Genomic DNA, 12,550 nt, shown 5'->3' with positions numbered 1-12,550 from the left:
TATTTGAAGAAAAAAACTTCCTTTTTTTTCTTTTTTTTGAGACAAGAGTATTGCTCTGTTGCCCAGGATGGAGTGCAGTGGCACAATCTTGACTCACTGCAACCTCTGCCTCCCAGGATCAAGCGATTCTCCTGTCTCAGCCTCCGAGTAGCTAGTATTGGCATGCACTATCACGCCTGGCTTATTTTTGTATTTTTAGTAGAGATGGGGTTTCACCATGTTAGCCAGGCTGGTCTTGAACTCCTGACCTCAAGTGATGTGCCTGTCTTGGCCTCCCAAAGTGCTGGGATTACAGGCATGAGCCATCACACCTGGCCCAAAGGTTCCGAACAGAAAAGATTTTTGTGTTCCCACTAAGGCTTCATTTTCTAGCTTGGTCAAAAAATATCTTTTCTTTATTACCATAAATATAAAAAATTAAATACAGTATTACTTTAAAACTAACCTTACATGAGGCCGGGTATGGTGGCTCATACCTGTAATCCTACTACTTTGGAAGGCAGAGGCGGGTGGATCACAAGGTCACATCAAGACCAGCCTGGCCAACATGGTGAAACCCCGTCTCTACTAAAAATACAAAAATTAGCCAGGTGTGGTAGCATATGCCTGTAGTCCCAGCTACTTGGGAGGCAGAGGCAGAAGAATTGCTTGAACCAGGGAGTGGGAGGTTGCAGTGAGCCGAGATCGTACCACTGCACTCCAGCCGGGAGACAGAATGAGACTCCTCTTAAAAAAAAAAAAAAAAAAAAAAAATGGCCGGGCGCGGTGGCTCAAGCCTGTAATCCTAGCACTTTGGGAGGCCGAGGCGGGTGGATCACGAGGTCAAGAGATCGAGACCATCCTGGTCAACATGGTGAAACCCCGTCTCTACTAAAAATACAAAAAATTAGCTGGGCATGGTGGCACGTGCCTGTAATCCCAGCTACTCAGGAGGCTGAGGTAGGAGAATTGCCTGAACCCAGGGGGGCGGAGGTTGCGGTGAGCCGAGATCGCGCCATTGCACTCCAGCCTGGGTAACAAGAGCAAAACTCCGTCTCAAAAAAAAAAAAAAAAAAAAAAAAACATGAAATTCCTCTATTATCAATTTGATGTGTATTTTGGGGATTCATTCCTGTAAGAAGCATTTGTTAAGTACCTATTTTGTATCAGACATTCCTCCAGGGATAGTGAAACTAAATAAATGAGGAACGTAGTGGACTCTCAAGAGGCTCCATTTGGTGTGAGATGCAGAAGTGCAAGAAAATCAAGCTTGCAGCCCAAAGCACATCATCATCAGCTCTGCTTGGGAAACCCAGGGAGGTTTCATAGAGCACTGCCAGTGGAGAACACAGGCCATCTACAAGTTAAGACAACAATATATTTAAGACACTTGGCACATTCAAGGCGTACGGGGGAGACAAGTTTTGAAAAAATGCCAGAAGCAAGTTCCCGGCACTTCCTATGTAGGAGGTAAGCACTGTAGATAGCTTATTTTTTAAAGCACAGTTCAGTATTTCAGCAAGAAGTCAAACGCATAATCTTTCAAGCCATAAGACACCTGGGATGGCAGCAAGAGAAATATACTTTGTGTTCCCCATGAATTAAGCAGGAGACTTTTTTTTATTTCCTAAGTAATATGCACAAGAGTTTTAGCACTAACAATTATCGAGAGTGTTGTTAAGATTGGTAAATCCGAAAGTTCAAAGACAACAAGAGAGCATGTCAAAGTCAATTGTCTAAATATGACATACATGAAATAAGTGAGAAGACGAACGCTCCTATTGTTCTTCCTATGAGCAGAATGACTCACTGCTGCTCATGACAAAAATGGAATGATGAGCCTGGCCTTCAAGTACAGAATAAAATAAGAAAAAAGAAGCTATCATATGTTCTTCATCCCTTAATCCCCACCCCCCAAAAAAACACACCGAAATGTGAACTTCAGTCCTATTCGTTCAAAAAACAGACTAGTAAATTTGAGTTGAAAAACTAAATATTCGTCGGGCGCGGTGGCTCACGCCTGTAATCCCAGCACTTTGGGAGGCCAAGGCAGGTGCATCATGAGGTCAAGAGATCAAGACCATCCTGGTCAACATGGAGAAACCCCGTCTCTACTAAAAAATACAAAAAATTAGCTGGGCCTGGTGGCGCGTGCCTGTAATCCCAGCTTCTCAGGAGGCTGAGGCAGGAGAATTGCCTGAACCCAGGAGGCAGAGGTTGCGGTGAGTCGAGATAGCGCCATTGCACTCCAGCCTGGGTAACAAGAGCAAAAGTCCATCTCAAAAAAAAAAAAAAAAAAAAAAGAAAAGAAAAACTAAATATTCAAATGTCTACAATAGCAAAAGAAAGTTGCATTATCACACATCAATACAACAAACAGTATTACTGTGTGCCAGGCACAGGATGAGTTCTTAGAACACAAAGGTGAAAAACTTACTAGAGGAGCTTACAGTTGGGGTAACAAGATGAGGAAAAAGACATATCAGACACAAAAACATAGAACTGCAACTCTGAGTGAGGTAAGCAACTCACAACTGCAAAATAAGCTGTATGCGGCCAGGCACAGTGGCTCAGGCCTGTAATCCCAGCACTTTGGGAGGCCAAGGTGGGCAGATCAAAAGGTCAAGAGATTGAGAATATTCTGGCCAACATAGTAAAACCCCTTCTCTACTAAAAATACAAAGATTAGCTGGGCACGGTGGCGCCTGCCTGTAGTTCCAGCTAATAAGGAGGCTGAGGCTACAGTGAGCAGCGATCGCGCCACTGCACTCCAACCTGGCAACAGAACAAGACTCCGTCTCCAAAAAAAAAAAAAAGTAGGTTGTATGCACTTATAAAATCACATTGGCAAGGGAAGACTTCTTAGAGATCACATGATCAGTATTTTCCCAGTAATATGTTAAACTAAATACCACAAAAATCCCTCTACTAATAAACATCGAAAATGTGGTAGCCAGGTGCAGTGGTTCATGCCTGTAATTCTAACACTTTGGGAGGCCGAGGATGGATCACCTGAGGTCAGGAGTTTGAAACCAGCATGGCCAACATGGTAAAACCCCATCTCTACCAAAAATACAAAGATCAGCTAGGTGTGGTGGCATGTGCCTGTCTGTAATCCCAGCTACTTGGGAGGCTGAGGCAGGAGAATCACTTGAACCTGGGAGGCGGAGGTTACAGTAGGACAAAATTGCATCACTGCACTCAAACCTGGGTGAGAAAGTGAGACCCTACTACCAAAAAAAAAAAAAAAATATATATATATATATATATATATCAGCTGAGTATGATGGTGCACACTTGTTAATTCCAGCTACTCAGGAGCTGAGGAAGGAGAATTATTGGAACCGGGGAGGAAAAGTTGCAGTGAGCCAAGATTGTGCTACCCACTGCACTCCAACCTGGGCAACAGAGCAAGACTACGTCTCAAAAAAATACAAAGTAGCCTGGTGTGGTAGCAGCCACCTATAATCCCAGCTACTCAGGAGGCTGAGACAGGAGAATACTTGAACCCAGGAGGCAGAGGTTGCAGTGAGCTGAGACTGCACCACAGAGCACTGTTCTGGGAGATAGAGCAAAACTATGTCCAAAAGAAAAGAAAAGAAAAGAAAAAAGAAAAAGAAAAGAAAGAAAGAGAAAAGAAAATGTAGATAAAATATCTGAAGTTTGTGGCCAGGTGCAGTGGCTCGCACCTGTAATCCCCTTATAACCTTGTAATCAAGAATTGCTTGAATCCATGAGGCGGAGATTACACTGAGCCGAGATCATGCCACTGCACTCCAGCCTGGGCAACAAGAATGAAACTCCATCTCAAAAACAAAAAAAAATATTGAAGTTTATTTAGTGTCATATAATTATCTATACACATAAATCAAGAAAGGGCAAAGCATCTCTCCCATGTCTGAATGACCACTGACCACAATTTGTCAGTGCACCTGGCCACAAACTTCAGATATTTTATTCTACATTTTCTTTTCTCTTTCTATTTTCTTTTTTTTTTGGACATAGTTTTGCTCTATCGCCCTCTCTCCTAGAGAAAGCACTGTGGAAGGGAAATCATCCAAGTGAGACATACAAGGGAAGTGGGGCGTGAGCAGAGCCAAGTGAGGTATACTTCTTACGGATCTAGGATAACCAAAATACTACAAACTGAATCAATGTAGAAAACCTATAAGGTGATTTACCTCAATTCTCATTAATGCCTAGATCAAAATGTCCATTAAGTTACATGTGAAAGAAATTACTTCAAATCAACTTAGTAAAATGATCCTGTGGAGACAACTGGGAAAATCTAAACATAATCCAAAAATTCAATGATACCGCAGAATTACTATTTATTTTATTGTATATAATAATGTTATTGTGGTTATATATAATGACCTTAAATTTTTAGAGATGTATGCTGGGAAGTTTGCTTTCAAATGTATTAGCACAGAAAAAATAATACATGAAGCAAATAGAGTAAAATTCTGGAGTGTAAAATTTAGGTTGATAACTGTTCTGGTGGTTTATTTTACTATTTCCTGTTTCATGCAGGTTTGGAAGTTTTCATGTAAAAAAGAAAAGCAATGATTCTAAGAGGAACATACCTCATTCAGTTCTCTCTTATCCAGATTATTCAGGTGAATTTTGGTCCAATATTTGTCTAGCAAAGTAGCATGACTATTTAGCGGTCGATACCAATTTCCTCCACAGCTCAAGAGTCTACGATTCAAAATAAGAAACACAGTCAAACAAAACTCCAAATTTTAATCCTGAATTATGCCTCTGGATATTACTTGCTGTACATTGTCTCACATATGAAGAAAACTCATAAACCCTTCTGTTTCCAGATACTACACTGTTGGGCTTACAGTTAACCCATGTTTGGCTCTTCTCCTAAGAAGGAGTGATAGCACTTCTTTTTTTTTTTTTTTTTTTTTTTTGAGATGGAGTTTCACTCTTGTTACCCAGGCTGGAGTGCAATGGCACGATCTCGGCTCACCGCAACCTCCGCCTCCTGGGTTCAGGCAATTCTCCTGCCTCAGCCTCCTGAGTAGCTGGGATTACAGGCACACACCACCATGCCCAGCTAATTTTTTGTATTTTTAGTAGAGACGGGGTTTCACCATGTTGACCAGGATGGTCTCGATTTCTTGACCTCGTGATCCACCCGCCTCGGCCTCCCAAAGTGCTGGGATTACAGGCTTGAGCCACTGCGCCCGGCCCGGAGTGATAGCACTTTAACCAAGTATTTTCAAATCACTGCAAATGATTCTACAAGGTAAAAGTTTTTATTTCAGCCGGGCGCGGTGGCTCAAGCCTGTAATCCCAGCACTTTGGGAGGCCAAGGCAGGTGGATCACGAGGTCAAGAGATCGAGACCATCCTGGTCAACATGGTAAAACCCCGTCTCTACTAAAAATACAAAAAATCAGCTGGTGGCACGTGCCTGTAATCCCAGCTACTCAGGAGGCTGAGGCAGGAGAACTGCCTGAACCCAGGAGGCGGAGGTTATGGTGAGCCGAGATCGTGCCATTGCACTCCAGCCTGGGTAACAAGAGCGAAACTCCATCTCAAAAAAAAAAAAAAAAAAAGTTTTTATTTCAATGACATGTTCCTCTTCCTTAAGGCATAAATAACCTCAGGAAAGAGAAAACATACTCTAAGGTCCCTAGCAATAACATTAAGTTCACAGCTTGTTACCAGAAGCTACAGTACTTAAATCCATTAAAAATTTCCAGTGGAGAAGGAATATACATTAAACATACACTCTGGGAAAGGTACATGCTTATCAGTAAGCCACTTAATTCTCACAACTGTCCTGAGAGGAAGATGCCATTCTTTTCTTCTTACATAAATGGAAGAGAAGGAAAGCATGGCCCTCGTACACTCAACTATGACTGCAAACAGCAGAACTGAAAATTAAATTCAAGTTTATCGGATTAGAAGTTTGTCTAATATCTTTCCATGATGTCCCAGGTCTTTTTGGAAAGTGTTTGAATCTACCAGAAAAGAACTTCACTATCTCTATAAATAAAATCAAGGTCAGCCAGGCTTGGTGGCTCATGTCAGTACTCCTAGCACTTTGGGAAGCCAAAGTAGGAAGATTGCTTGAGTCCAGGAGTTCGAGACAGGCTGGGCAACAAATTGAGGCTTCATCTCTAAAAAAACATGAAATAGGACAGATGCAATGGCTCACACCTGTAATCCTAACACTCTGGGAGGATGAAGAGTGCAGACTGCTTGAGGCCAGGAGTACAAAATCAGCCTAGGCAACATGACAAAACCCCACCCCTACTAAAGACACAAAAATTAGCCCGGAGTCCTGGCATGCCACTGTAGTCCCAACTACCTGGGAGGCTGAGGCATGAGAATCATGAGAATCACTTGAACCCAGGAGGCAGAGGTTGCAGTAAGTCAAGATCATGCCACTGCATTCTAGTCCTGGCAAGAGACTGAGACTTGGTCTCAAATAAATTCATTTAAAAAAATAAATCAAGGTCTATTAAAACTAGCAGTGTCAGGTTCGATGGTTCATGCCTGTCATTACAACAATTTAGGAGGCCACAGCAGGAGGACTGCTTGAGGCCAGGAGTTCAAGATCAGCCTGGTCAATGAGGGAACACCCTATCCCTTTAAAAAAAAAAAAAAAAGAGGCTGGGCACAGTGGCTCACGCCTGTAATCCCAGCACTTTGGGAGGCCAAGAGGGGGGCGGATCATGAGGTCAAGAGATCGAGACGATCCTGGTCAACATGGTGAAACCCCGTCTCTACTAAAAATACAAAAAATTAGCTGGGCATAGAGGCATGTGCCTGTAATCCCAGTTACTCAGGAAGCTGAGGCAGGAGAATTGCCTGAACCAGGAGACGCAGGTTGTGGCGAGCGGAGGCCACGCCATTGCACTCCAGCCTGGGTAACGAGAGCAAAACTCCGTCTCAAAAAAAAAAAAGAAAAGAAAAAGAAAGAAAAGAAAAAGATAAGACATTTATTTTTAGCCAGGCCTGGTGGTGTACATCTGTAGTCCTAGGTACTCAAAAGGCTGAGGAAGGAGATCACATGAGCCCAGGAGTTTATGGTTACAATAAGCTATGATCAAGCCACTCCTCTCCAGCCTGGGTGACAAAGCAAAACACTATCTATGTTTAAAAGAAAGGTAGAAGGGTTGAGCCGGGTGCAGTGGCTCATGCCTGTAATCCCAGCACTTTAGGAGGTCAAAGTAGGCGGATCTCGAGGTCAGGAGATCAAGACCAGCCTGGCCAAGATGATGAAACCTTATCTCTACTAAAAATATTACAAATTAGCCAGGCATAGTGGCGGACGCCTGTAATCCCAGCTACTCGAGAGACTGTGGCACAATTGCTCGAACCCAGGAGGCAGAGGTTGCAGTGAGCCAAGATCGCACCACTGCACTCCAGCCTGGGCAACAGACCAAGACTTTATCTCAAAAAAAAAAAAAAGTATCACGGTCAGCTAGGCACAGTGGCATGTGCCTGTAGTCTCAGCTACTTGGGAGGCTGGACTGGGAAAATTGCTTGAGCACAGAAGTTCAGGATAAGCTTGGGCAACACACCAAGACCCCGTTTCAAAAAAAAAAAAAAAAAAAGAGTAACTGGGACTAGGAAGGTATTCCTTGAGTACTATTGGGTTAGCTACATGTTCCATCTGGCAGTGAATGTTAACTGAGGTAAACACTAACATAATTATTAACTATAGAATGGTGTTAGTTTCACTCATGGGGATTTTTAAGACATTGAAGAAGCTGTGCAGGTACAGACTAGCAGGAAGAAATAAACCACTGCCTTCATGGAATTTTTAAATGTACACAGGAAAACATACTAAGCATGCTCAGTTTTTGTGCCTCTGTTCATGATTATATCCAATTAATTTTTCAATTACCTGAAGTCTACCTATCATTATCACCATCATGGCTAGCCAGTAACTGGGCATTTATTGTGACAGGTCTTTAGTACAAGTCATTTCACTTCTTCGTTACAGCCACCATTTAAAGAAGGTATTATTAACTCCATCATAACCAGACAGACAAGGTATACCTAGGTACTAAGCTTGTTATACAGCACTGGGTTTGAGTGTCAGGACTCAAACCCAGGGCTATACAATAACCTCAGGCTGGGCGCGGTGGCTCAAGCCTGTAATCCCAGCACTTTGGGAGCCCAAGGCGGGTGGATCACAACGTCAAGAGATCAAGACCATCCTGGGCAACATGGTGAAACCCCGCCTCTACTAAAAATACAAAAAATTAGCTGGGCATGGTGGCGCATGCCTGTAATCCCAGCTACTTGGGAGGCTGAGGCAGGAGAATTGCCTGAACCCAGGAGGCGGAGGTTGTGGTGAGCCGAGATCGTGCCATTGCACTACAGCCTGGGTAACAAGAGCAAAACTCCGTCTCAAAAAAAAAAAAAAAAAAAGCAATAACTTCACCTCTGATTATTTTATAAAACATGAAATAAGGTAAAGTGTTTTAAACTGGTTACTTATTAAGTGGGAAAAAAATCTCTTATTTTATAAATGATCTTCATTAGCTCAGCATGCAAACTTATGAGTATGCGGCTTCAGAGTGAAAACCAAAAGTTACTAGTACATACCTCCTAGTTGCAAAAAACTGAAATCCAGGTGCCACTTTCAAATAGTCACCTCTGCCTGGAATCAAGAGCTCTCCATTCTCCAAAAGAGGGATCAGCACAGAAACCTAAATCAGAAAACCACACTGATAAAGCTATTAAGACAGAAGTAATCAAAACAAAACAAATCTCTAGAGAAAACTTCAGCTCTCATAGCCCAAAACTGGGGTCAATATGCAGGTGGGAACGTCTGAACCACCTACATAGCAGCACAATTTATACACTCAACATTGATTAGTCAGGCATGATGGTGCGTGCCTGTAGTCGCAGCTACTCAGGAGGCTGAGGTAGGAGAATCATTTGAACCCAGAGGCAGAGGCTACAGTGAGCCGAGATCATGCCACTGTACTCCAGCCTGGGCAGCAGAGCAAGACTCTATCTCAAAAAAAAGAAAAAAAAATTTGATATGCCTAAAAGCTATGGCACAAGGATTCTGTTACATTTAAGGAAGAATGTGCACATGAATCAGCAGAAAGAAGTAAGGTTTAAGGCTGGGCATGGTCACTCACACCTGTAATTCCAGCACTTTGGGAGGCTTAGGCAGGTGGATTACCTGAGGTCGAGAGTTCAAGACCAGCCCAACCAACATGGAGAAACGCTAGCCCTACTAAAAATACCAAAAAAATTAGCTGGGAGTGGTGGCACATGCCTATAATCCCAGCTACTTGGGAGGCTGAGGTAGGAGAATCGCTTGAACGTGGGAGGCGGAGGTTGCGGTGAGCCAAGATAGTGCCATTGCACTCCAGCTTGGGCAATAGGAATGAAACTCCACTTCAAAAAAAAGGGTAAGGTTTAGAGATAAGTAATAAAAGGCCCACTGTGCTGAGCTAAAGGCTTTGAACTTTTTCATAAGAGTTATTGAGGATTTTAGGCTGAGAAGAAAAGAACTAATTCTCAACTGTGCAGCACTTTAGAAAGGAGCTACCCTGGAGGAATGGCCAAAAAAGACACTATTCCGGTAACAAAGGCAAGATAGGTAGATAAAATAAGAACCCAGTGCTAAGACAATGGGATAAGAACAGAATAAAGAAGGAAAAGGCAATAAAAGACATGGAGACCATCTGAATGAGAGAAGGAGGAAGAGGCGTCTAGTGTTTAGCTGGTAACTTGAGGAAGAAAAGGTGTTCTTTTGTTTTCTTTTGCCCACAGTAAAGTGGTGTTTTTTCTTTTTTGTTGTAAGATGGAGTCTCACTTTGAGGCCCAGGCTAGAGTGTAGTGGTGCAATCTCAGCTCACTGCAACCTCTGCCTCTCAGATTCAAGGAATCCTCCCACTTCAGCCTGCCAAGTAGCTGGGATTACAAGCATTCGCCACCATGCCTGGTGATTTTTTTTTTTTTTTTTAACTAGAGACGAGGTTTCACCATGTTGACCAGGACGGTCTTAAACTCCTGATCTCAAGTAATCTGCCCACCTTGGCCTCCCAAAGTGCTGGGATTACAGGCATCAGCCACCATGACCAGACAACAAAGTGTTTTTTTGATCCTAACAATTTATTTTTTTGCCATGGTAGGTTTTGTTTCTGCTTTTCTTTTTTGTCAGTGCTTAAGAAAAGGCTATTTTCTTTTTTGTTCGTGCTTAAGAAAAGGTTACTCTGAAAAAAAGAAAATAAGTCCAATTTGGACATCTTGAACTTTGTGCTAGCAATGGATATGCCAAGTAGAGTTGTGTTGTTTTTTCTTAAGAATGTGGGCTAGCCAGGTGCGGTGGCTCACGCCTGTAATCCCAGCACTTTGGGAGGCCGAGGCGGGTGGATCATGAAGTCAAGAGATCGAGACCATCCTGGTCAACATGGTGAAACTCCGTCTCTACTAAAAATACAAAAAATTAGCTGGGCATGGTGGCACGTGCCCGTAATCCCAGATACTCAGGAGGCTGAGGCAGGAGAATTGCCTGAACCCAGGAGGCGGAGGTTGCGGTGAGCCGAGATCGCGCCATTGCACTCCAGCCTGGGTAACAAGAGTGAAACTCCATCTCAAAAAAAACAAAAAGAATGTGGGCTGGCCCACTTTGCAGACACCACCACCCCCGGAGCCCTCTGCCACTACTAGCCACAGTCTACCCCACCATGTTCTTCAGTATCGCCATGAGGATGAACCCTTGGGCCACGTTTCCTTTGAGCTGTTTGCAGACAAATTTTGAAAGACAGCAAAAACTTTCCTGCTAAGCAATGGAGAGAAAGGATTTGGTTATAAGGGTTCCTGCCTTCACACAATTATTCCAGGGTTTATGTAGCAGGGTAGTGACATCACACCCCATAATGGCACCTGCAGCAAGTCCACCTATAGGGAAAACTTTCATTATAAGAACTTCTTCCTGAAGCACAAAGATCCTGGCATCTTGTCCATGGCAAATGTGGGATCAAACACAAATGGTTCCTAGTTTTTCATCTGTAGTGTCAAGACTCTGTGGTTGGATGGCAAGCATGTGTTCTTCAGCAAGGTGAAAGAAGGCATGAATATTACGGAGGCCATGGAGCATTTTGGGTTCAGGAACAGCAAGGCCAATAAGAAGATCACTGCTGACTGTGGGCAACTCTAATAAATTTGACTTGTGAGGCCAAGCGCAGTGGCTCATGCCTGTAATCCCAGAACTTTGGGAGGACGAGGTGGGCAGATCTCTTGAGGTCAGGAGTTTAAGATGAGCCTGGCCAACACGGTGACACCCTGTCTCTACAAAAAATACAAAAACTAGCCAGGTATGGTGGCACACACTTGTAGTCCCAGCTACTGGGAGGCTGAAGCAGGAGAATCACCTAAGGATGGGAGGCAGAGGCTGCAGTGAGCCGAGATCACACCACTGCACTCCAGTTGAGACTTCACCTCCAAAAAAAAAAAAAGAATTTGACTTGTGTCTTCTGTTAACCACTAGAACCATTCCTTCTATAGCTTCCAAGAGCACCCCCTCCACTCCATTTGCTTGCAGTATCCTTATATAATCTTTCTGCTCTCACTGCAGTTCCACATTCTCTGTGTTCCATATTTTCCTTATTCCCTTCTACATCTACTTGGATAGCAGAGTTAAGTTTATGATTATGAAATAAAAACTAAATAACAGGCCGGGCGTGGTGGCTCAAGCCTGTAATCCCAGCACTTTGGGAGGCCGAGGCAGGTGGATCACGAGGTCAAGAGATCGAGACCATCCCGGTCAACATGGTGAAACCCCGTCTCTACTAAAAATACAAAAAAGTAGCTGGGCATGGTGGCGCGTGCCTGTAATCCCAGCTACTCAGGAGGCTGAGGCAGGAGAATTGCCTGAACCCAGGAGGCGGAGGTTGCGGTGAGCCGAGATTGCGCCATTGCACTCCAGCCTGGGTAACAAGAGCGAAACTCCATCTCAAAAAAGAAAAAAAAAACTAAATAACAAAAAAAAAGTGTGGACTAGACATATGGATCTAGGAGTTGTGAGTTTATAAAGGAAGTTTCAAAAGGAAAAAAATGTGAGAAGAGCAGAGAGCCAAAGAAGAGGGTTCTAAAATATCAGACATAATCTTTTTAAGCATCATTATTTCATACATGGCTAGGAGCTGAAAGAGAAGCCCAAAATAATATAGAAGCAATTCCAACATACTCAAAAACTTGAACCTAAAGAAAATTATCCTGAATGAGGTCTGCAAAAGCTATTTTAAAATGATAATGGGCCAACTATGAGCTGAAAAGTTCTGGAAAAAACAAAATAGTAAGAACATCTGTATAATCCGCACAATGTGCACACACATCCATAGACCTAATGGTGAAACCTCGTCTCTAATAAAAGAAATACAAACATTCGCTGGGCATAGTGGCGCATGCTTGCAATCCCAGCTACTAGGGAGACTGAAGGATTGCTTGAATCCAAGAGGCAGAGGTTGTGGTGAGTCAAGATAACACCACTGCACGCCAGGCTGGGCGACAAGAGCAAGATTCTGTCTCAAAAAAAAGTAAAAATTGGCTGGGAGCGGTGGCTCATGCCTGTT

At 43.3% G+C, this 12,550-nt stretch overlaps 1 protein-coding gene across 2 annotated transcripts in view; it reads right to left on the bottom strand.

Annotated features, from left to right (window-relative positions):
• Positions 1 to 12,550, bottom strand: part of MDN1 (midasin AAA ATPase 1) — a 183,287-nt gene that overhangs the window by 136,030 nt on the left and 34,707 nt on the right. For both annotated transcript variants that reach the window (XM_074397695.1, XM_074397696.1), the window contains exons 8-9: positions 8,562 to 8,665; positions 4,566 to 4,680 (exon numbers count right to left, since the gene is read on the bottom strand). In XM_074397695.1, coding sequence (XP_074253796.1) covers positions 4,566 to 4,680; positions 8,562 to 8,665 — 219 coding nt within the window. The remainder of the gene's footprint in view (positions 1 to 4,565; positions 4,681 to 8,561; positions 8,666 to 12,550) is intronic.

The sequence above is a fragment of the Saimiri boliviensis genome, chromosome 4, assembly GCF_048565385.1.
Source record: "Saimiri boliviensis isolate mSaiBol1 chromosome 4, mSaiBol1.pri, whole genome shotgun sequence".
NCBI classification, from domain to species: Eukaryota; Metazoa; Chordata; class Mammalia; order Primates; family Cebidae; genus Saimiri; species Saimiri boliviensis.
This window is presented reverse-complemented; position numbering and strand designations above follow the sequence as displayed.